The 22,337-nt window shown below is 37.4% G+C and overlaps 4 protein-coding genes across 4 annotated transcripts; 1 reads left to right on the forward strand and 3 right to left on the reverse strand.

Annotated features, from left to right (window-relative positions):
• Positions 1-2,317: 2,317 nt before the first annotated feature.
• LOC131997680 (uncharacterized) lies at positions 2,318-5,055 on the reverse strand. Its single transcript, XM_059368906.1, has 4 exons — positions 4,958-5,055; positions 2,956-3,034; positions 2,550-2,888; positions 2,318-2,476 (listed from the first exon to the last, which is right to left on the reverse strand). Exons 1-4 carry the CDS (start codon positions 4,999-5,001, stop codon positions 2,318-2,320), a joined length of 621 nt encoding a protein of 206 aa, XP_059224889.1. The 5' UTR covers positions 5,002-5,055.
• A 4,928-nt stretch (positions 5,056-9,983) lies between these two features.
• On the reverse strand, positions 9,984-10,392 carry LOC131997682 (uncharacterized). Its single transcript, XM_059368908.1, has 2 exons — positions 10,199-10,392; positions 9,984-10,136 (listed from the first exon to the last, which is right to left on the reverse strand). The coding sequence occupies exons 1-2, from the start codon at positions 10,373-10,375 to the stop codon at positions 9,984-9,986; spliced, it is 330 nt and encodes a 109-aa protein (XP_059224891.1). The 5' UTR covers positions 10,376-10,392.
• A 70-nt stretch (positions 10,393-10,462) lies between these two features.
• LOC106086493 (uncharacterized) lies at positions 10,463-18,669 on the forward strand. Its single transcript, XM_013251188.2, has 4 exons — positions 10,463-10,483; positions 17,958-18,023; positions 18,096-18,434; positions 18,502-18,669. The coding sequence occupies exons 1-4, from the start codon at positions 10,463-10,465 to the stop codon at positions 18,655-18,657; spliced, it is 582 nt and encodes a 193-aa protein (XP_013106642.2). The 3' UTR covers positions 18,658-18,669.
• A 2,435-nt stretch (positions 18,670-21,104) lies between these two features.
• Positions 21,105-21,585, reverse strand: LOC131997683 (uncharacterized). Its single transcript, XM_059368909.1, has 2 exons — positions 21,526-21,585; positions 21,105-21,470 (listed from the first exon to the last, which is right to left on the reverse strand). The coding sequence occupies exons 1-2, from the start codon at positions 21,583-21,585 to the stop codon at positions 21,105-21,107; spliced, it is 426 nt and encodes a 141-aa protein (XP_059224892.1).
• Positions 21,586-22,337: the final 752 nt, after the last annotated feature.

The raw sequence follows: 22,337 nt of genomic DNA on the forward strand, positions 1-22,337 counted from the left end.
ATCTTCAAACAACAAACTTTATGGACCGGACTATCGATTCAAATAAAGATTTCATGCATTTTTGTTTTGAATTTTATGTGTTTTTCAAAAAATGTGGCCAAGATTTTCTATATAGAAAAAAAAAATCAGTTTCAATTACGAAATTAATTGATCCAATTAATTTTTTAATTCAAACTGCTTCAATAACGAAAATGATAGTATCAATCACAGTTTTTGAAAAAAGTGATTGAGAAAATTTTCAATTGAAAAAAATTGCATAGTCAATTAAAAAAATGATTGAAAATTTTTGAAATTTTTAATTGATCCAATTAAAAATTATGATTAAAATTTTTGAATTTTTCAATTAATTTTTTAATTGATCCTATTAAAAAAAATATTGGAATTTTAGAAATATCCAATTAATTTTTTAATTGGATTAATTAAAAATATTACATTAACATTTTTGAGAAAAGCGCGCTATATGAGCTCACCTTTAATATCGATCTAACATGGTTCACATATCTAAATCTCCTGGCATACAAATCTTCTGCATATAGAAAACAGTTATCAAAATTTCGAGCTGATAGACTTTTTCAAAAACGGACGGTCATAACTGTGCTGTTGAGTCTAAAAAATGTTCCAATTCAATTAAATAATGATAGAAAAATGTACTACCTAGACCACTAAATTTCTTTTGTCACTCGATTCATTCGCCAATTCATTGCAAACAACTCTTATTCCTTTATAAAATTAGCTGTTTTCAATTAATTTGCGAACAAATCAAGTGATAAAAAAAAAGAAGTAAGAGCGTGCTAAGTTTGGCCGGGCCGAGTCTTATATACCCTCCACCATGGATCGCATTTGTCGAGTTGTCGAGTGTAATATTTCAGTTCATTCGGATAAGAATTGCGCCATGTTGGGACTCAAGAAGCAAAATCGGGAGATAGCTTTATATGGGAGCTGTATCAAACTATTGACCGACTCAGACCATATTAGACACGTATTGTATGTTGAAGGTCATGAGAGAAGCCATTGTACAAAATTTCGGTCAAATCGAATGAGAATTGCGCCTTTTAGGGGCTCAAGAAGTCAAGATCCCAGATGGGTTTATATAGCAGCTATATCAGGTTATGTTCCGATTTGCGCTATACTTAACAAAGTTATTGGAAGAAATAACAAAACACCTCATGCAAAATTTCAGCGAAATCGGATGAGAATTGCGCGCTCTATTGGTTCAAGAAGATCAAGATCCCAGATCGGTTTATATACCAGATTATGAACCGATTTGAATCATACTTAACACAGTTGTCGAAAGTGATACCAAAACACTACGTGCAGTCAAATCGCATGAGAATTACGCCCTCTAGCGGCTCCAGAAGTCAAGACCCAAGATCGGTTTATATGGCAGCTATATCAAACATGGACCGATTTGGCCCATTTACAATCCCAACCGACTAATAAAAAGTATTCGTGCAAAAGTTCAAGCGGCTAGATTTACTCCTTCGAAAGTTAGCGTGCTTTCGACAGACAGACAGACGGACGAACGGACGGTCATAGCTTGATCGTCTTTAAATGACATGACGATCAAGAATATATATACATTACGGGGTCTCAGACGCATATTTTGAGGTGTTACAAACAGAATGATGAAATTAGTATACCCCCATCCTATGGTGGAGGGTATAAAAAGTTGGTGAGTTAGGCCGTTATTGTTTAATTGCGAATGATACAATTTTCAATCACATTCAATCAACAAATGATTTAATCAATTAATATTTTAATTAAAAATTACAAAAAATTTCAGTTTCAATGCAAAAAAGATTGAATCAATTAATTTTTCAATCACGATCGTAATTGAAAAAAAAAATCCTGATTCAATTACAAAAATTATTGATTCAATTAATTTTGTAATCAAAAATTTCCTAAATTTCGATCACGATCGTAATTGAAAAAAATCCGGATTCAATTAAAAAAATTAATGATTCAATTAATTTTTTAATTGAAAACTTTAACATTTTCAATTAAATTTTCAAATGAAAAAATTTCCGAGAAATTTTTATGAAACTTTGACTAAAACTTATGAAAATGAAAACTTTGACAAAATCTGTTGTAAACTTCGTTTTATATGTATTAGATTCAGCTCAACTTAAATCGCTAAGGAATGATTTACTTGAGGGTTTGGAATTATTATTTTTTCCCATTTTGTATTTAAAGGCAATCATTTTACATTTCTTGACCTTGAAGAGGTTCTTTATTTGCATATTTTTTAAAATTTAATAAAAAAAATGAATACGATATTCATAGGTGAGCTGCAGCAACACCTCCGATGCATCTCCATTTAGTTTCTAGCCACCGTAGCTCCTGCCAGGAAGTATTTGCAAACTAGCCTATTATTACTTTCATAAAAATCGACAGTATAATTAAAATTCATAACTGGCGTATAGTTGGGGAAAAAATCATTGGTGATGGTATAATTATTGATTTTATACAAAACGTTCTATCGAGAAAAAGAAAAGAAAAATCCATGTTAGGGTTTTTATAGGTTAATATTTCTATGATTTCCAACTCACTCCCTTTATTGGACATAGAATAGGCAAGGTACTGCTTCTCATTAGCTCATTAAAATGCTTCTTAATCATTGGCACCTTACCCATATTGCTTAGAATATCACAAACTTTGAGCTTCACATCTAAAACTTGAATCTTTTTGGTTTGCCCTGGTAAATTCACAGCTATGGTTATGGCCACCTCGGCATTTTTGGCCAATGATCGATTCAATACCAAGTTGGCGTTTAAAGCGAAGATACCTGTCGCCAGTTTTCGAAAATCGCAAGAGAATTGCTTAACAAGTTCCGTGTAATAGCTGCAGCTTAAGTTGTATAATTCCACATTAAGGGTCTTTTTCGCGGCCTGTTGATGCATTTCATTAACTATGGCAATTTAGGCTAACATTTGGGGAATTATATGGGAAACTTACCATTTCGTTGGAAAAATGCCATAATAAAATGATTATTAAAAGATAAATGCGCAACATTTTTTTAAATGCTTTTTTTTCACTGAAATGATCCACGGAAATGTCATTGATATTTGGAGTAAAAGTCAATAAAAGATAAACAAAAATAGCAATAAATGGTCAACAATTTTCTATTAATTTTATATATTGTAATTGAGGATTAAATACTCGAAATGGGTTGATGGTTTATTAATTGAAGCTTTGCCAACAATGCCTCGTTGACAACAATATTGTCAATATTTTTGTACACGTGGTGAAGTTGCAGAGTTCTTGAATAATGACGACCTAATAACACTTAATATTGGTAACACCGCTACCATTGTTAATAGGATAAGGGAGGAGGTATTAGATGTGATGATATGTTCGGAGAATCTAAGGGTATACATGGAACACTTTTAGCTTTTAGCCTTTTTAGGATGTAGATCTGCTAACCTAATACTAGCCCCCTAACTTTGAATTTCCATTCTAAAAAATATCTCTCTCATTCTCTCTTATATGCCCTGTCTTTATATTTTAATTTAATCACTATTGACCATAAATACCCTTTTAATTTGATCGTTAAACTTTTAATTTGGTTATTAGCGATCATTAAGATACTTTGAAAGTTATAACTAAAAATAGATGTTCAATGTTTTAATTGGCTTATTGTTTGGCATATCACTGGTAGAGTATAAAAAGAGACTAAGTCATCAAATGAGGCACTAAGTCAGTAAATGAGGCTTGTTCTTAGCCAGATGGATTATTATTCATGTTCCATATGGACTATTATTCATGTTCGATATGGAATATTATTCATGTTCGATACCTAAACTATCTGCTTAGACAGTAGCTGAATATCAGCTGAGAGCTCGGATTACCGGTGCGAAGGTCATGGGTTCGAGTTCACTCACCCCTGGTATCCGTGCTTTCCCAGACTCTGTGGTGTGCATTGCAGGCGCTCCCTGGCACAAGGTCACCAGCTGACCAGGGCTCGGACAGTGCCCAGGTTAGGGCCTACATTTTGCTTTATTTAGTTTAAATGTGGTATATGAAGTATGCCCAAATACCTGCTTGAAATTTTTCATATAACCCGATCAGCCGATAAGATTTCTCGATCTCCTAGAAGTTCGTTGTGGCTGAAATTATGAACGTTGAGTACTAATTTTTGTCTAAACTGCCTTTCATTCTGAGGAAATTGCCAATGTGTGGCATGTATTACCAAGTTTCGAATCGTCCCAATGTACTCCAATAATTTCAACGAATACTAAACTATACTGACTTAGTTGTTTTAGTTTTTGTACTGATGCTTAACGAGTTAAGTTCTATGGTAGGTATATTTGTGTTTAAATGGCATTGTTTGTAGCAACTCATTTTGAAAATGACACAAAGAATTCTGTTTGCCTTATTGTTGGCGTTGTTTGCGTGGAAAACAGCCCAGGTAAGCCTACATTGGCACTGGAGAAAAGAATACCATTTTCAATATCCTTATCTAGTTCCAGAGTTACACTAGGCAATTTTAAATGTAGCAATTCCTGTGTTGTTGAGGAGAGAGATAGCTCTCTCTCTCTCTCTCGTACAAATTGAGAATTGCTGTAAGTAAAATTGCCTAGTGTGAAACCAAGACTAAGACACAAAAGCAGTGTTCGAAGCCCATTATCTCATTTTATCTCTCTTTCTAAGAGTGGTTTTGAATTACAAGTGCACAACATCACCTGCAAAGGATTAACGGACATTTTAAAGCACACCTCATGTGATTTTCAAAGAGTGGAGCGAAGTCGTTATGCTATCAATGTCATGTTCGAATTGACACGTCAGATGCCCTCCAATATCGATGTAAACGCTATGCTCTTCATTAAGGCCGAAAGGGCGGCCAAAGCCATAAAATTCTTTGACTTTAGACTGAGAGTATGTGATGTGTTGACCAAAGTGCTATCGGTGCCTTTGGCCAAGGAAATTATGAAAAGGGTTACCAGCTCCAGTAACATACCATGGTCGTGTCCTGTTAAGGCGGTAAGTTGTGGTGAAATTCATTACAAAAGCTTAAATACAAGGAGTTTTTTTCTCTTTCTATTCCGGCAGAATGTCATGTACAATGTTACAAATTTAAGTGTTTCAGATGATTTGTTTCCCCGTTATACACCCGCGATCTATTTTAATTGCACCCTGAACTTTTATGATAAACAAAAAATGGTTGCCAAATTTCAATTGCAAGGATTTAGAAAGCAAGTTTCGTAACTTCCATGTCAGTCTTAATCGAAATTCTTGAATCAAATGTCAACTAAATTTTTTTAATTTTTCATAATAATTGCAGTGTTTGGTAATTTTTCAATTTTCATAATTGATTTGAAATAAATTTTTGAGAGTGAATAAAAAATTGAAATTTTTTTGGAGACTTCAATTGAACAGATTATAAGATATTAAGATTTTGCAGACAATTGTTAAAAAAAAACGTAAAAGCAAATTTTGCCAGCAACATTCCATTAAGAAGCAAATTTCTCACATATCAATGTATGATTTCCAATACAGCTCCTCCATTATAAAGCCCAATCCGAACAGCATGCTGCAGTGCGATATCTCTTTAAAAAGAAACTTTCATGGCTTAATACCTCACAAATGTTGTTACTCTCATAGAAAACTGTTTGTAAAAACAGCAAAAAAAGTTTGCTGCAACAACAAAAAGATTGTTGAAAATGAGAGAGCAATAAGTTTTTAACCACCTACATAGGATGGAGGGTCTACTAACCTAGTCATTCCATTTGTAAAACCTCGAAATATTGATCTGCAACCCCATAAAGTATATAAGGATGGTTTTTTTTCTAGCTATTATCTTTGTTTCACTGTCAAACATCTCCAGTTTGGTCTATAATTTAACCATGAATCGTCTTCCAAATGAACAACGCTTCCCAACTATAGAATTTTATTATCAAAATGCGTGCTCTGTTGAGAAAGTTCATAGCTCGCTTCTTCAATTTGATGGACGAAGGTAATTTTTGGCTCAATCAATATGTAACTAAGCAGAATTGTCGATGTTGGAGTTAAGATCATCCAGAAACATTGCAAGAGCTAACAATGCATCCAGAAAATGTTACAGTTTGATGCGGATTATGGGCTGGTGGCATCATTGGAACGTACTTCTTCAATGATGATGCGATTGGTAACGTAGCTGTGAATGGTGAGCGCTATTGTGAGACGATATCCAACTTTTTTTGGTCAAAATGGAAGAGCTTGATTTGCATGACATGTAGTTTCGACAAGCCGGTTTTACATGGCACACATTACGCGTAACAATGGACGCGAATTGAGAGGCGAGTTCAGTGAACATTTTATTTCACGTTCGAGACCGGTCAATTCGCCGCCTAGATCGATCGATTTAACGCCTTTAGACTCAATTGACGCATTCGAAGACAACATTGAAGCATTTTTTCTAGAGATACCGGCCCAAATATTGGAAAGAGTATGACAAAATTCGGCTAAGCGGATGGATCATTTGAGGCATAGGCACGTTCAACATTTGCAAGAAATAATCTTCAAACATTAAATTATATGGACCGTACTATCGATTGAAATATGATTTCATTTCATGCATTTTTCAGAATTTTATGTGTTTTTTATTTTGAAAAACTTTCCTACCTCTCTTAAAAAATCACCCTTTATATTCTGGATCGTCTTGACATTTTAGGTTCATCTAATCATGTCCGTCCTTCCGTCCGTAGATCGATGGGAATTGCCATTCGGTTCAGATTTTGATATAGCTTCCATAATCCAATCTCCCGATTTGACTTCTTGTCCCGAATTGACTTCTGAAGTCCCGATTTGAATTCTGTGCTAAGCACGATTCAAGTCGGTCAACAACCTGACATAGGTCTCATATAAACCAATCTCCCGATATGGCTTTTTGAGCCTCTAGAAAACACAATTCTTGTCCTATTTGGCTGCAACGTTGCACGAAGTGTTTTGTTAAGACCTCCAACAATTGTTATTTAACCAGTTTTCAGATGGGGTATTAAATAATCGAGCAAAAATGTTCAAACTGCAAAAACTACGGTTGACAAATGACAACATTATTGCAAATTACCCAAAATCTGAAGAGCATGTATGCAAATGCAAATTTGCCCATGAACATTCCTTTCATTTATGGGAGCTATATCTAAATCTGAACTGATTTCGACCAAACTTCCTAAAGATGGTGGTAGTCGTCTAGGAAATCGTTGTGCACGATTTTGGCAAGATGTGAAAATCGGACGATGTACATGTATGACAGCTATATCTAAATCTGAACCGATTTCTATGAAAATCACCATTAACATAAGGTTAGGATAGGTTAGGTTGAAAAGAGGGTGCGGATATTGATCCGCCCCATGCCACTATGGACATACACCTAAGCCAGTAATCTTAGCCTACGCTCGTAACTCGGACTGTGTTGACCCGAAAGGCTTCGGGTTAACCAAGTTTATTGGCGGCAGTCCTCTTGCCTTCACCGCCAAATCATCTGCCCTTTCATTCTCCCTTACTCCGTGATGGCCCGGCACCCAAACGATGCGGATTGTGCCATCCTCAGAGCAGGCGTTAATCTCCTTTTTACACTGCAAGACTGTTCGTGACCTTATCGTCCTGGTTGTTATTGCCACGAAGGCAATTCTAATGTCCATTAAAATGTTCACACTCGACGTCCTTGCGTTAGCACCACACCACCTCACGCATTCCATGATCGCCCGGATTTCCGACTGCAGGACCGTGTTATGGTCAAGCAGTCTAAAATAGATCTCAGTCTCTGGGTTGTCAATGTAGACTCCCAGGCCTACTCTGCGCTCTAGCTTTGATCCATCCGTGTAACATGATCTTCCAAATGACAAAACTAGGATTCCGTCAATGCAAGTGTGTGCCGCTTGCGGCAGTGCCTCGCACTCGACCTCAAGTTTCATCTCAGGTATCCGATCGGAAACCTCTAGGTTTCCTAACGTCACCTCAATTATACCGCGATGTAATGAGCTGTTCCCATCCTCAATCTATTCTCCCATCGCCTTAAGTGTCATAGCCGTAGTGGCTACCTCACAGGAAATCTGTATGTCAATGGGTCGGATATCTAGAATAGTCTCCAGGGCGTGGTCCTCATCGCTTCGCCTATGTCAAGACAACATGTTCTCTGAATTTGTTGTATGGTCTTTATGTTGCACTTTTTCTCCATAGCAGTCCACCAAACAACTGAGGCGTAAGTAAGTATTGGTCTGATCACGCTGCTGTTGAGCCAGTGAATTAGCCTCGGATTCAGGCCCCATTTCGAGCCTACGAGGCCCGTCTACATAGTACCCAACATCTGTGAGCCTTCTTAGTACGCTCCTGAATGTGAAACTTCCAATTAAGTTTCCTATCCAAGACCACTCCTGAGTATTTTAATTTGTCAGATAACGAAATCGTTTTGTTGAGGAAACGTGGTGCGTCAAATTGGCCTACCTTCATCTTCCTCGTCTTCTTTGGGTTAACATTGAGACGCCTGGGTCTAGCACAGTCATATGTCACATACCAGACCCTTTCGGCCCTACTGCATAACTCGTTTGGATTCTTAGCCATAAGAAGTATTATGAGATCATCTGCATAGAAGACGGGTTCAAATCGCTCCTCAGTCAGCATCCGCAATAAGTTATTTATGGTGATCACCCAAAGTAGTGGCGATAAAATGCCCCTGTGCCTGAATCTTATATTTATGTCATGGGATCCGCAGTTTATCGACCTGTTCCTTAGCATATGGCTTATCCCGGTCCACCCGGTACTTGTCTAAGGATTGGATCAATGTGTCTGTCTGCACATTGTAAAACACCTAGTCAATGCGTACCGCCAATGTGTACGACGTGGCATTGAAGAATTCTTCTATTTTATGCACAACCTCGTCCAGGACAGTCTCCACCGACCTTCCCTTCATATAGGAATGCTGTTTGTATTTGAGCAGTTCGCTGGATGTCCTACTCTTTATAATGGTATACACAATATGTTCCATGGTTTGGATAAGAAAGGATACTTCTATTTTTTTTAATTGGATTTATTAAAAAGCTAATTGAAAGTTTCAATCATTTTTTTATTGGATCAATTAAGAGATTAATTAAATTTTTTTTTAAATTTCAATTATTTTTTTTAATTGAATATGGAATTTTTTTATTGAATATTTTTTCAATTATTTTTTCAAAAATGGTGATTGATATTTCTATTTTCGTGATGGAAGCATTTTCAGTTAAAAAATTAATTCGATCAATTAATTTCGTGATTGATACCAATTTTTATTTTTTTCTGAGTCCGTTGCAGAATATTTGGAGTCCCTGCGTAACTTACGGGCTCGTGACATGGCGTTGACTTGGCTTCCGGTACACTATGGTATTCCAGGACGTCAGGAGAAAAGAACCACTGAACGTAAAAAGGTTATGGCTTGTGCGACGGACTTGGCTATAAAAAGGAGGTCCTTATCATTGAGCTTAAATTTGAATCATATATTGGGTTGCCCAAAATGTAATTGCGGATTTTTTAAAAGAAAGTAAATGCATTTTTAATAAAACTTTGAATGAACTTTAATCAAATATACTTTTTTTACACTTTTTTCTAAAGCAAGCAAAAAATAACAGCTGATAACTGACCGAAGAAAGAATGCAATTACAGAGTCACAAGCTGTGAAAAAATTTGTCAACGCCGACTATATGAAAAATCCGCAATTACTTTTTGGGCAACTCAATATCACTCATTGATATGTGAGAAGTTTGCCAATGTTCCTTAATGAAATGTTCATGGCCAAATTTGCATTTGCTATGTTTACTGTAGAAGCCAGTTTGATGCCCTAACCCACAATTGAATCGCTTGCAGACCAAAAACTCACAAATTTAGCCAAATATTAACATTTTATTGAACTAATGGGAGTAAGAAGAGGAAACAATTCAAATCTAAAATTGGTACCGCCAAAAAAAAAAAAAAATATTTTTCAAAGGCAAATATCTCTGTATCCCATTAGGCCAAGCGATCATCATTTCTCACATTCATCGACCTGTGGAACCTTGCAACAAAATTTGAGCCATAGGTTCGCTGTCCGCAAACAAGTTCAAAGAAAAGTTGAATTTTATAAATTGCGGTGTATAGGGTGGCAATATCTTGTTTGAAAATGTGGAATTTTTGATGGTGTATGCAAAGTTCTATAATGTAAAAGAATCATACATTACAATTTGCTTTCTAGCAAAGAAAAAACAAATCTCACCCCTTTAATGGGACACGAGTAGGGCAAATTAGCAACCCTTCTTATCTCTGTTATCACACTTATACCAATGGGATTTGGCATATTATTGCTTAGAAAATCGCAAATGTTCAGCTTGATATCCATGAAATTCATAATTTGATCACCCACTGGCGGTTTAACTTGAATTTTGATATGCATTTCAGCATTCCGAGGTAAATCACGATACAGCTCAAAATCTAGATGAACTGCATACAAACCGCGTTCGAGTTTTGTTAAACTACAATAATGTTGCTTTATCAAACCACTGTAATTGAAACATTTTAAGCTTTCAAATTTTAAGGTGACCATACGCTTGGCAGCCTAGAAGACAGTGTAAAGGAATTCAAATGAAATTAAATTGAACTAGGGTAATCAAGAATTGAAAACCTTCTCACCGGGCCAGGATTGTGGGATTTAAGAATAAGAAAAAGATAAAAAAATTTCCAAAACAACATTTTTAATGTGGAAACTTTTAAAGAATGTTTTTGAAGTGTGTAACTTAAAATTTTTAGAAAATTAGTTGGCTCCCTAATGACTTTATAATTGATTAAGAAACAATACTCTGCCACACACACAGCAGTTTGAAAATCATTTGGTAATCATCTATATTTAGAAAAATATTCAATCATGTCTATACTTCTAATGGAAAAATTGCAGAAAAAACTTAATGGGCTTATGTTGCCAAATCAGCGAAAAATGATCTCCATTAACAATCAAAAAAGCAGAACACGAGAACAATTGAATTTATATGACTAAGAGATTTCACAATAATCGACATTACATTGGTATGGGAATTTATAGTCTTTGCTATTCACAGTTTAGGTGGAGAGATCTTGATTTTAGTTTTGGACATATTGCCCACTATATCATAGGAAGAATTGCTTGTAGACGAATTCGCGGGTTTAGTCTATAAGGCAGCCCCATATGGACCTCGGATGTCAGCTCGTATATCATAGGGCCTTATACAACTCACCGTTAAAAATTTCAACGATATAGGTTAAAATATACCTTATTTTTCGGGTGCGCCCCAGACCTTCTATCGTGAGATCATTCTACATTGCAGCTGTATCAAAATATAGGTGCACCATATACGCCCGAGATGTCAAATACAGTTCACAATGCAAAATTTCACCGAAATCGTGTAATGACTGCGCTTTTACGGGCCGAAGCGAAATCGGGTAACAAATGCAAATTTTATCCGGCCAAATGCATGCGGCCATGAACATACCATTAAGGAACACGGGCAAACTTTTCAGGGGCCTTCTTATTATAGCCGAGTCCGAACGGCGTGCCGCAGAGCGACATCTCTTTGGAGAGAAGTTTTAACAAGGCATAGTACCTCACAAATGTCGCCAGCATTAGGAGGGGATAACCACCGCTGAAAATATTTCTCTGATGTTCTAGCCAGGATTCGAACCCAGTCGTTCAGCGTTATAGGCGGACATGCTGGCCTCTGGGCTACGGTGGCCACCCGCAAAAGTTAAGGCGTTTAATTTAACTCAAGAAATTGCATCAAAATTGGATTATCAATGCGCCGTTCTGTGGGCTCAGAGCCTTAAATTGGCAGATCAGTATATATAGGGGCTTAAACAAGACAAAGTCTAATATAGCCCATCTTTGAACTCAACCAACCTGCCTATGTTTAAAACCAGTAAGGAAAACCAAACTTCAGGCGGTGCCGACTGTATAAAACCCTACACATACCCCATTATAATAAAGTGGAAGCTATATCTGATTCTGAACCAATTTTGATAGACCTCGGCGGAAGTTTTTGAATGGGTAGTTAAACAATCCGTATCAAATTTCGAGCAAATATGTTTAAGCTATAATAACTACGATTGACAAATGATGACATTATTGCAAATTACCAAAAATCTGATGAACATATATATGGAAGCAATATCTAAATCTGAACCGATTTCGACCAAACTTCTTAGATATTGTAGTGGTCATTGAGGAAAGCGTTGTACACAATTTTGGCAAGATTGGCCCATAAATGCGCTTGCAGTGGCTTTAGGAGTGAAAATCGGGTTATATATATAGATATATATATATCTACTAACTGAACAGGGTCCGCTCCGCTGCGCCTTCTTTCACTCCCTTATTTTATCTGAGCCGTATACTATCAGGAAGTAAGTCCTGTTTGTGTGCCTTTTAGATATTTCGCCTTAAGGTGGATATCATATAGGTGCTGTACTCCCAAATACCTTTTATTTGAGCCTTATATTGCTATGGACAGTAAATAAGTCCGGTATGGGGGTATTTTTGGGGGTGAGGCGGACCCCCGGGCCTCTCTAGTCTCAAATACCCCATTTTATCATTATTGATTTATATTTCCATTTGTCGGGTTTTGAAGGTGGGGCGAACCCCCTAGATATCTCACTTTAAATAGGGATACCAAATTTCCGATTTTCGTTAAATCACCCCGCCCATTTCCGAGATCTGGCATTTTTGAGGGTCCGCCCAATAAAGTTTGGATGTTAGATCTACTTCATTCTTTTGGTTTTGGAGTAGCCAAATCTTTTGCCCCGAAAGTGGATATTCTCTATTCCCAAAAACCACACTTGAGCTACATATAGGTATATATTGGGTTGCCCAAAAAGTAACTGCGGATTTTTTAAAAGAAAGTAAATGCATTTTTAATAAAACTTAGAATGCACTTTAATCAAATATACTTTTACACGTTTTTTCTAAAGCAAGCTAAAATTAACAGCTGATAACTGAGAGAAGAAAGAATGCAATTACAGAGAGAGAATTTGTCAACGCTGACTACATGAAAAATCCGCAATTACTTTTTGGGCAACCCAATATGTGTGGTTTAAGGGGAGTTTAGGCGTCCCTGAAACATTTGGCCATAAAACAGGTATCAGAACGCAGCCCCTTTTTGCCAGTCCACAAGTATGTCTTGATTGAGGGGAATGTAGCGTGGGGCGGTCGCCCCCGACGCTACGTCTCAAAAGACAATTTAGTTTAGTCCTTTACTGTCGCGATATACAAGTCCTGCTAAACGACATGACGTAACTCAGATACTCGAATTCTTTATATGAACATTAAATTTGAACTCTACTTTCATAGACCTTTGCTTTAATTCCCATACTATTCCGATGGAACTACAGTCCAATTGAAAGGTATTACGTGGGTGGGTCTGTTCCAGACCCTGCCCCAGAGTCTGTCCCTAATGTGTATAGCAGATTTGTAGTCAAGTCCTGGCAATGGATATTCATGCCCATTTTGAGGGTTTTTAGCTTTGGACCAAATTCTTATAACAGATGTGTACTCAACTTTCATTTCATATCCATATTGTCCCAATTGGTAAATATATATTGTTGAGGGGTGAATGGGATGAGGGTGGGGGGATGCGCCTCAGACACCAAGGAATATATTTTTATATCAGCTTTTTACTCTGCTTTTAAGTTCCTTTCAGTTGATATCCATATTGTCGCAATCGGTAAATGTGTTATGCTGGGTGGTTTTGGGGGGTGGGGAGGCCCCTCAAACACCAACGAATAAATGTTAATGTAAAATTTGTATTCAACTTTTAAATATCTTTCGGTAAGTGTCCTGTTGGGTGGTGTTTTTGGGGGTGGGGGATTCCCCCAATACTGAGGGTGTTATTTTTAAAGCCAAGAACGTACTTTACTCTTTAATACCTTTCATTTGATACCCATATCATCCCAATCGGTAAACATGTCCGCTCGGGTGGGTTTTGGGATGGGGCGTCCCCCCAGGTTACTTGAACCCAAAATTTTATACACAATTTGCTATTACCGATAGTTTGCCAGCTCTAGCTATATCAGGATCGGAGCGGAGGCCACCGTAGCGCATAGGTTAGCATGGCCGCCTATGACAATGAACGCCTGGGTTCGAATCCTGGCGAGAACATCAGAAAAAAATTTCAGCGGTGGTTATCCAGGGGTTATTAAAATAACCCCATAATACTTAGGGTGTTATTTAAATGCCAAGAACGTACTTTACTCTTTAATACCTTTCATTTGATACCCATATCATCCCAATCGGTAAACATGTCCGCTCGGGTGGGTTTTGGGATGGGGCGTCCCCCAGGTAACTTGAACCCAAAATTTTATACCAATTTGCTTACCGATAGTTTGCCAGCTCTAGCTATATCAGGATCGGAGCGGAGGCCACCGTAGCGCATAGGTTAGCATGGCCGCCTATGACAATGAACGCCTGGGTTCGAATCCTGGCGAGAACATCAGAAAAAAAATTTCAGCGGTGGTTATCCCAGGGGTTATTAAAATAACCCCATAATACTTAGGGTGTTATTTAAAAGCCAAGAACTAACTTTACTCTTTAGTACATTTCATTTGATACCCATATCATCCCAATCGGTAAACATGTTCGCTCGGGTGGGTTTTGGGATGGGGCGTCCCCCCAGGTTACTTGACCCCAAAATTGTATACCAATTTGCTATTATCGATAGTTTGCCAGCTTTAGTTATATCAGGATCGGAGCGGAGGCCACCGAAGCGCGCATAGGTTAGCATGGCCGCCTATGACAATGAACGCCTGGGTTCGAATCCTGGCGAGAACATCAGAAAAAAAATTTCAGCGGTGGTTATCCAGGGGTTATTAAAATAACCCCATAATACTTAGGGTGTTAGTTAAAAGCCAAGAACTAACTTTACTCTTTAATACATTTCATTTCATAACCATATCATCCCAATCGGTAAACATGTTCGCTCGCGCATCTTGATTTTCTTTCGCCTCTAGAGGACGCAATTCTAATCGGATTTGGCTGAAATTTTGCACCAATAGCTTTTTTTTGACTTCTAACAAGTCTGCCTAATACGGTCCTAATCGGGTCATAACTTGATATTACTCCCATATAAACCGTTATCGGATCTTGATTTCTTGAGCATCTAGAGGACGAATTTTTTTTCCGATTTGGCTGAAATTTTGCACCCAATATTTTATTTTAACTTCTAACAACTCTGCCTAGTATGGTCCAAATCGGATCATAACCTGATATAGCTCCCATATAAATCGAAATCGGATCTTGACTTCTTGAGGCTCTAAAGGTCGCAATTCTTATCTGATTTGGCTGAAATTTTGCATCAAGTGTTTTATTTTGACTTTCAACAACTCTGTCAATTATGGTTCAAATCGGTTCATAACCTTATATGACTTCGTGAGCCTCTAAAGGGGGCAACTGTTATCCGATTTGGCTGAAATTTTGCACCAAGTTTTTATACCCACCACCGAAGGATGGGGGTATATTCATTTTGTCATTCCGTTTGCAACACATCGAAATATCCATTTCCGACCCTATAAAGTATATATATTCTTGATCAGCGTAAAAATCTAAGACGATCTAGCCATGTCCGTCCGTCTGTCTGTTGAAATCACGCTACAGTCTTTAAAAATAGAGATATTGAGCTGAAATTTTGCACAGATTCTTTTTTTGTCCATAAGCAGGCTAAGTTCGAAGATGGGCTATATCGGACTATATCTTGATATAGCCACCATATAGACCGATCCGCCGATTTAGGGTCTAAGGCCCATAAAAGCCACATTTATGGTCCGATTTCGCTGAAATTTAGGACAATGAGTTGTCTTAGGCCCCTTGATATGTTTCTTTAATTTGGTCCAGATCGGTTCAGATTTGGATATAGCTGCCATATAGACCGATCCTCCGGTTTAGGGTCTTAGGCCCACAAAAGCCACATTTATGGTCCGATTTCGCTGAAATTTGGGACAGTGAGTTGTCTTAGGCCCCTTGACATGTTTCTTTAATATGGTCCAGATCGGTTCAGATTTGGATATAGCTGCCATATAGACCGATCCTCTGGTTTAGGGTCTTAGGCCCACAAAAGCCACATTTATTATCCGATTTTGATGAAATTCGGGGCAGTGAATTGTGTAAGGCCCATCGACATCCTTCGTTAATTTGGCTCAGATCGGTCCAGATTTGCCATATAGATCGATCCTCCGATTTATAGTATAAGGCCCATAAAAGCCACATTCATTATCCGATTTTGCTGAAATTTGGGACAGTGAGATGTGTTAGGCCCTTTGATATATTTCTTCAATTTGGTCCAAATCGGTTCAAATTTGGATATAGTTGCCATATAGACCGATTTCTTGATTTATGGTTTTGGGCCCATAAAATGCTCATTTATTGCCCGATGTCCCCGAAATTTGGATCAGTGAGTTAAGTTAAGCCCCTTGACATACTTCTTCAATATCGCACAGATCGGTCCAGATTTGGATATAGCTGCCATATAGACCGATATCTAGGTTTTAGGTTTTGGGGCCATAAAAGCCACATTTATTGTCCGATGTCGCTGAAATTTGAGACTGTGAGTATGGTTAAGCTCTTCGACATCCTTCTTCAATTTTGCCCAGAACGGTCCAGATTTGAATATAGCTGCCATATAGACCGATCTCTGGATTTAAGGTTTAGGGCCCATAAAAGAGGCATTTATTGTCCGATTTCGCCGAAATTTGGGACAGTGCTTAGTGTTAGGCTCTTCGACATCTTTATGCAACTTGGCCCAAATCGGTCCAGATTTGGATATAGCTGCCATGTAGACCGATATCTCGATTTAAAGTCTTGGCCCCATAAAAGGCGCATTTATAATACGATTTCACTGAAATTTGACACAATGACTTATGTTCGGCTTTTCGACATCCGTGTCGTATATAGTTCAGATCGGTATGAGGTATATGAGTATAAGGTATGAAATTTTCACCGAATTTTGATGAAAGGTGGTTTACATATACACCCGAGGTGGTGGGTATCCAAAGTTCGGCCCGGCCGAACTTAACGCCTTTTTACTTGTTTATTTTGACTTCTGACAACTCTGTTAAGTGTGGTTCAAATCAGTTTTCAACCTGATATAGCTCCAATATAAACCAATCTTCCGATTATACTTCTTGAGCCTCTAGAGGCAGCAATTCTTATCCGATTTGGCGGAAATTTTGCACAATTAATTCCACTTTGTATGTATGGCCCAATCGGTTCATAACTTAGTGTAGCTGATATAGCATAGCAATTCTTATCCATTATTCTTTGTTTGTCTATATAAAGAGATATCGGCCAAAGAACTTGACAAATTCGATCCATGGTGGAGGGTATATAAGATTGGGCCCGGCCGAATTTAGCACTCTTTTACTTGTTTTTCCCCTTTCCGTCGGAATATATGACCGTCCTGTTGTCCATATGTCTGTTGAAATCACGCTGCAGTCTTAAAATTTGAAGACATTAAGCTGAAACTTTTCACAGCATGTTGGACTCAGAAATGGGCCATACGGGATTATATACACCGATGCGCAAATTTAAGGCGCATTTAATGCCAAATTTCATTGAAATTTGGTACAGTGAGTTTTATTAGACCACAACATATCCTTTCCGAATATAGTGCAGACCGGACCATATTTGGATGTAGCTATCGTATGGACCTATCAAGGGCTTTAAAGTCTTAGCCTGAGAAAAGGCTAAGACTTCTATTGTTTTTTACTCTTTTCATAAATTTTTTTTGTTTTTGTTGTTTTTTTTTAGTTTCTATGTCTTGCAATTATTATGTTTGTGTTCCCAATAGTTGCCTATAACAATTTAAAAAAAATGTATTTAATATTTATTTTTATAGATAATTTGATCGAGTTAAATGCTTTTTTTTGTCCCATTTCCAGTGATGTGGAAATTTCTATTAAGTGTTATTTTCTTTCATAGGTTCATCGGCTGTTTTCTCTTTTTTTTCTCAATTGTGTACAAACAATAGTTGGCGGGCATGCAGAGTAAAGTATTTTTTCTTATAGTTGCCTTGAATGGCCTAGGCATAGGCGAAGTAAGTCCTTTTACGTTGTATTTCCTTTTTGTCTTAATACATGCATCTCTGCTGACCATTCTATACATTTAGGGCTCAAAAAGGCCTTTTAATGTGGAGCTTCACAATATAAGTTACAATACGTTCACCGATCTGGTACAAACAATCAACTGTGATTTTAAAAAATTGGCTCTAAATCGTTACGCCGTCAATGCTATGTTTGAACTGAGTCGCAACATGCCCCAAGATACCGACATAGAGATCTTGATACACTATAGACTGCCCAAAGGAATAAGGACAGTGAAATTCCTAAATCTCAAACTAAGGGTCTGTGACATCTTGACCCATGTGCCAACTGTACCGCTGATTAAGGAGATCCTCAATAAATTGGCAAGGGTCAGCAATCTGCCATTTTCGTGTCCCATACATGGGGTAAGTCATTTTAAGCTGCTCCCACAGCAGGGTCCATTTCCTAATGCAGTTCTTTTGCCATTTGCAGAACAAAATGTACAATGTTACAAATTTGATTGTAACCGAAGCCCTTTTTCCCATATATGCTCCAATTGTTAACTTTAATTTTACTCTAAACTTTTTCGAGCAGCAGACAAAGTTTGCCTTCTTTCAAGTTGAGGGCTCTACCCTGCGAAAGACATAGAGTGGAGTAGAGTTGTGTGGGTGCTGCGAAATTTCTGTAAATTTGTTGTAATTTTTTTTTTTTTCTCAAAATTATTAATAAAATTTTGTTGAGCAATTATTTTGTTTCAAACGAAAAAATCAAGAATGAATGCATGAGCTCCCAAAAATAATTGTAATGAAGTGAAAAACTGACATATGAAAAAGGTAGATAGGATAATAGGAGTTGTTAGGGTGCGGGTCGGGTGAGAGTGTGTTGGGCAGAGAGGTTGGTGTATGGAAATATTTTTAATATAAATTAAAACAAGTAAACACGTGATAAGTTCGGCCGCACGGATCTTTGTTTACCCACCACCAAGTATATAATAATCGTCCTATTTTCTTATAACCCCACTGGTTATATCCAAACAGGGGCTGGTTATATCTAAATAGGGGCTGGTCACAATCATATTTTATTCAGGCCCCGAGAGCTCATATACATGTAACAGTTTCATCGTAATCAGGCAAGAAATCCGCTTTATATGGGATTAAGACCCTAAATTAGAAGATCGGTATATGTGACAACTATATCTGTATAGTCTGATCTGATTCATATTTGGGTCGGATGTCAGGAGACTTAAATTAACTCACTATTTCAAATTTCAACAAAATCGGATAATAAATAAAGCTTTTATGGGCTTCAAACTTCGCATCCGCATATCGGTCTATATAACACCTATATAAAAATATCGTCCGATCTTTACAATATCTGGGCCAGATGGCGGGAGGCTTTAAACATCTCACTGATTCACATTTCATTGAAATCGGGTAATAATTAAAGCTTTTATGGGCGACAAACCCTTAATTGTTCTATATGACAGCTATATATATTTATAGTCCGATCTGGAGCAAATTCTGATGGTCGGATGGCACGAGGCTTAAGACAATTCCCTATTTCAAATTTCATCGAAATCGGGTAATAAATAAAGCTTTTATGTGCTTCAGACCCTTTATCGGCGGAGCAGTCTATAAGACAGCTATATCTAGATATAGTTCGATCTGTACCAATCTAATCGATATTTAAGTCAGATGTCGGGAGGCTTAAAACTACCCACTGTTTTAAATTTCAGCAAAATCGGGTAATAAATAAAGCTCTTATGGGCTTCAGACCCTTTATCGGCACATCGGTCTATATGGCAGCTATATCGAAATATAGACCGATCTAATCCATATTAAGGTCAGATGTCGGGAGGCTTAAAATAACGCATCGTTTTAAATTTCAGCGAAATCGGGTAATTAAAAAAGCTTTTATGGGCTATAAATTCTTGATCGGGAGATCGGTCTATATGACAGCTTAACTGATCTAATCCATATTTAGGTCAGATGTCGGAAGGCTTAAAACTACTGACTGTTTCAAATTTCAACGAAATTGTGTACAAAATAAAGCTGTTATGGGCTTCAGAACCTTTATCGGCACATCGGTCTATATGGCAGCTATATCGAAATATAGACCGCTCTAATCCATATTAAGGTCAGATGTCGGGAGGCTTAAAATAACGCATCATTTTAAATTTCAGCGAAATCGGGTAATTAAAAAAGCTTTTATGAGATTTAAACCCTTGATCGGGAGATCGGTCTATATGACAGCTTTACCGATCTAATCCATATTTAGGTCAGATATCGGGAGGCTTAAAATAACCCACTGTTTCAAATTTCAGCGAAATCGGGTTATAAATAAAGCTTTTATGGTCTTCAGACCTTTTATCGGGGAGATCGGTCTTATGAGCATTAGACCCTTTATCGGCAGAACGGTCTATATAGCAGCTATATCCCAATATGGTCCGATTAGGCCCGTTCAAGAACATGACCAGCGTGCATCAAAACGACGCATCTGTGCCTAATTTTAGCTCAATATCTCAATTTTTGAAGGCTGTAGAGTCCGACACACGGACATCGTTAAATCGTCTTAGAATTTTACGACGATCCGAAATATATATACTTTGTAGGGTCGGAAATTGATATTTCGATATGTTGCAAATGGGTTGACTAAATGAATATACCACCTATTCTACGGTGGTGGGTATAAAAATCGAAAAAACGAAAACATTTTCCAAGGCACTATTAAAAAATTATTTTATTTTCCTCAAAAGAAATGTGATATACATTGAATAGGTCAACTTAATACACGATATAAAACAATTAGAAGTTCACCCTACTGAAGATATTTATATATTGGGTTTGAATTCGGATAGTTGAATATTGGTTTGTGAAATCTTTGGTTATTTCGCCTTCAAATCTTGGTTTTCCGAGTTGTTGCTCCCTGCAAAAAATATGTAGCACAAATTTGGTTCACCTCATAAAAATTCACAGTCAAGTTGAAGTCAACAATTGGTGAATATAGGGGGCATATACTGTCCGTGATAATCAAATTCGTTACATTGTACATGACATTCTGCAAAGAAGTTAAGCAGAATGTTCAATAGGTTGTATTTAAGGCTGGGACTCTATGATACTAACCCCCTTGACAGGACATGTTAGGGGAAGATTGCTGAATCTTGCTAAGCCATTTAAAACCTCCTTAACAATTGGTACAGTGGTTGCATGCTGGAGGATGTCACATATTTTCATTTTAATGTTAATAAAGGACACAACTCTGGTGCTCTTAGGCACTCGGTAATGCAGTAGGATTTCAATGTCCGCATCCAAAGGCACTGGGCGATTCAGATAAAACATAACATCCATGCCAAAGCGATTTTCGGCCAATTTACGAACATCACAATCCACTAGGCGAACAATATCTGTAAATGAGCTACAGGTAACATTGCGCAGTTCCAAATTGAAGTGTCGTTTTGCAGACTAAGTTGGAGAAAGAATGTATAGTAAAATGAAAAGGGGAAAGGTTTTGTCTTACCTGGGATTCACTACAGCAACTCAAGATTATTAAAAGGCAGAGAATAGATGTATAAAACATTTTCAGTATACAAGCCAACCCAAAGTTCAAATGGAATCACAGAATTACAAATATGACCATACGAGTTTACAGTAACGTATAGAGTATCAACCAAAACAAATCCAAATCCAACATCAGCTTTTAGGTTACTGATGTCTTAAAAGCCACATTTAACTCGAAAAATTCTTTTAAAGCCAAAATTGATATAAAAATTGAGCTTTTAGCCATAGAATTTAATTATTTTTATACCCACCATCGAAGAGTGGGGTGATATATTTATTTTGTCATTCCATTTGAAACACATCGAAATATCCATTTGCGACGCTATAAAGTATAAGGTTTTCCAAAAGGGGAATTGACAACATTGAATACACTAATCATCGAACCGCCACTTTTAACTTGGCTCAACATTTTAATCATGGTAAAGTACACGAACGAAAAACTTCTGCAAATCATAAAAATTAACTACCGAAACTAGGAGTAGGAGAGCGCTTCTTTAAGAACGTTATCATCATCATCATCTTCAGTGACGAAGCTCATTTTTGACTTAATGGGTTCGACAATAGGCAAAATATGCGTAGTTGGTCGGTTGCAAATCCACATATGCACACCAATCCACAAAAAAATAGCTGTTTGGTGCGGTTTACATGCCGGCGGCATCATTGGACCATACTTCTTCATCGACGATGCCAATCGTTACGTTGCCGTGAATGGAAAATATGCTCACTGATTGTATCTGACCTTAATTGGAAAATGTGGATCTGCACGACACC

Source organism: Stomoxys calcitrans, chromosome 5, assembly GCF_963082655.1.
Source record: "Stomoxys calcitrans chromosome 5, idStoCalc2.1, whole genome shotgun sequence".
NCBI classification, from domain to species: Eukaryota; Metazoa; Arthropoda; class Insecta; order Diptera; family Muscidae; genus Stomoxys; species Stomoxys calcitrans.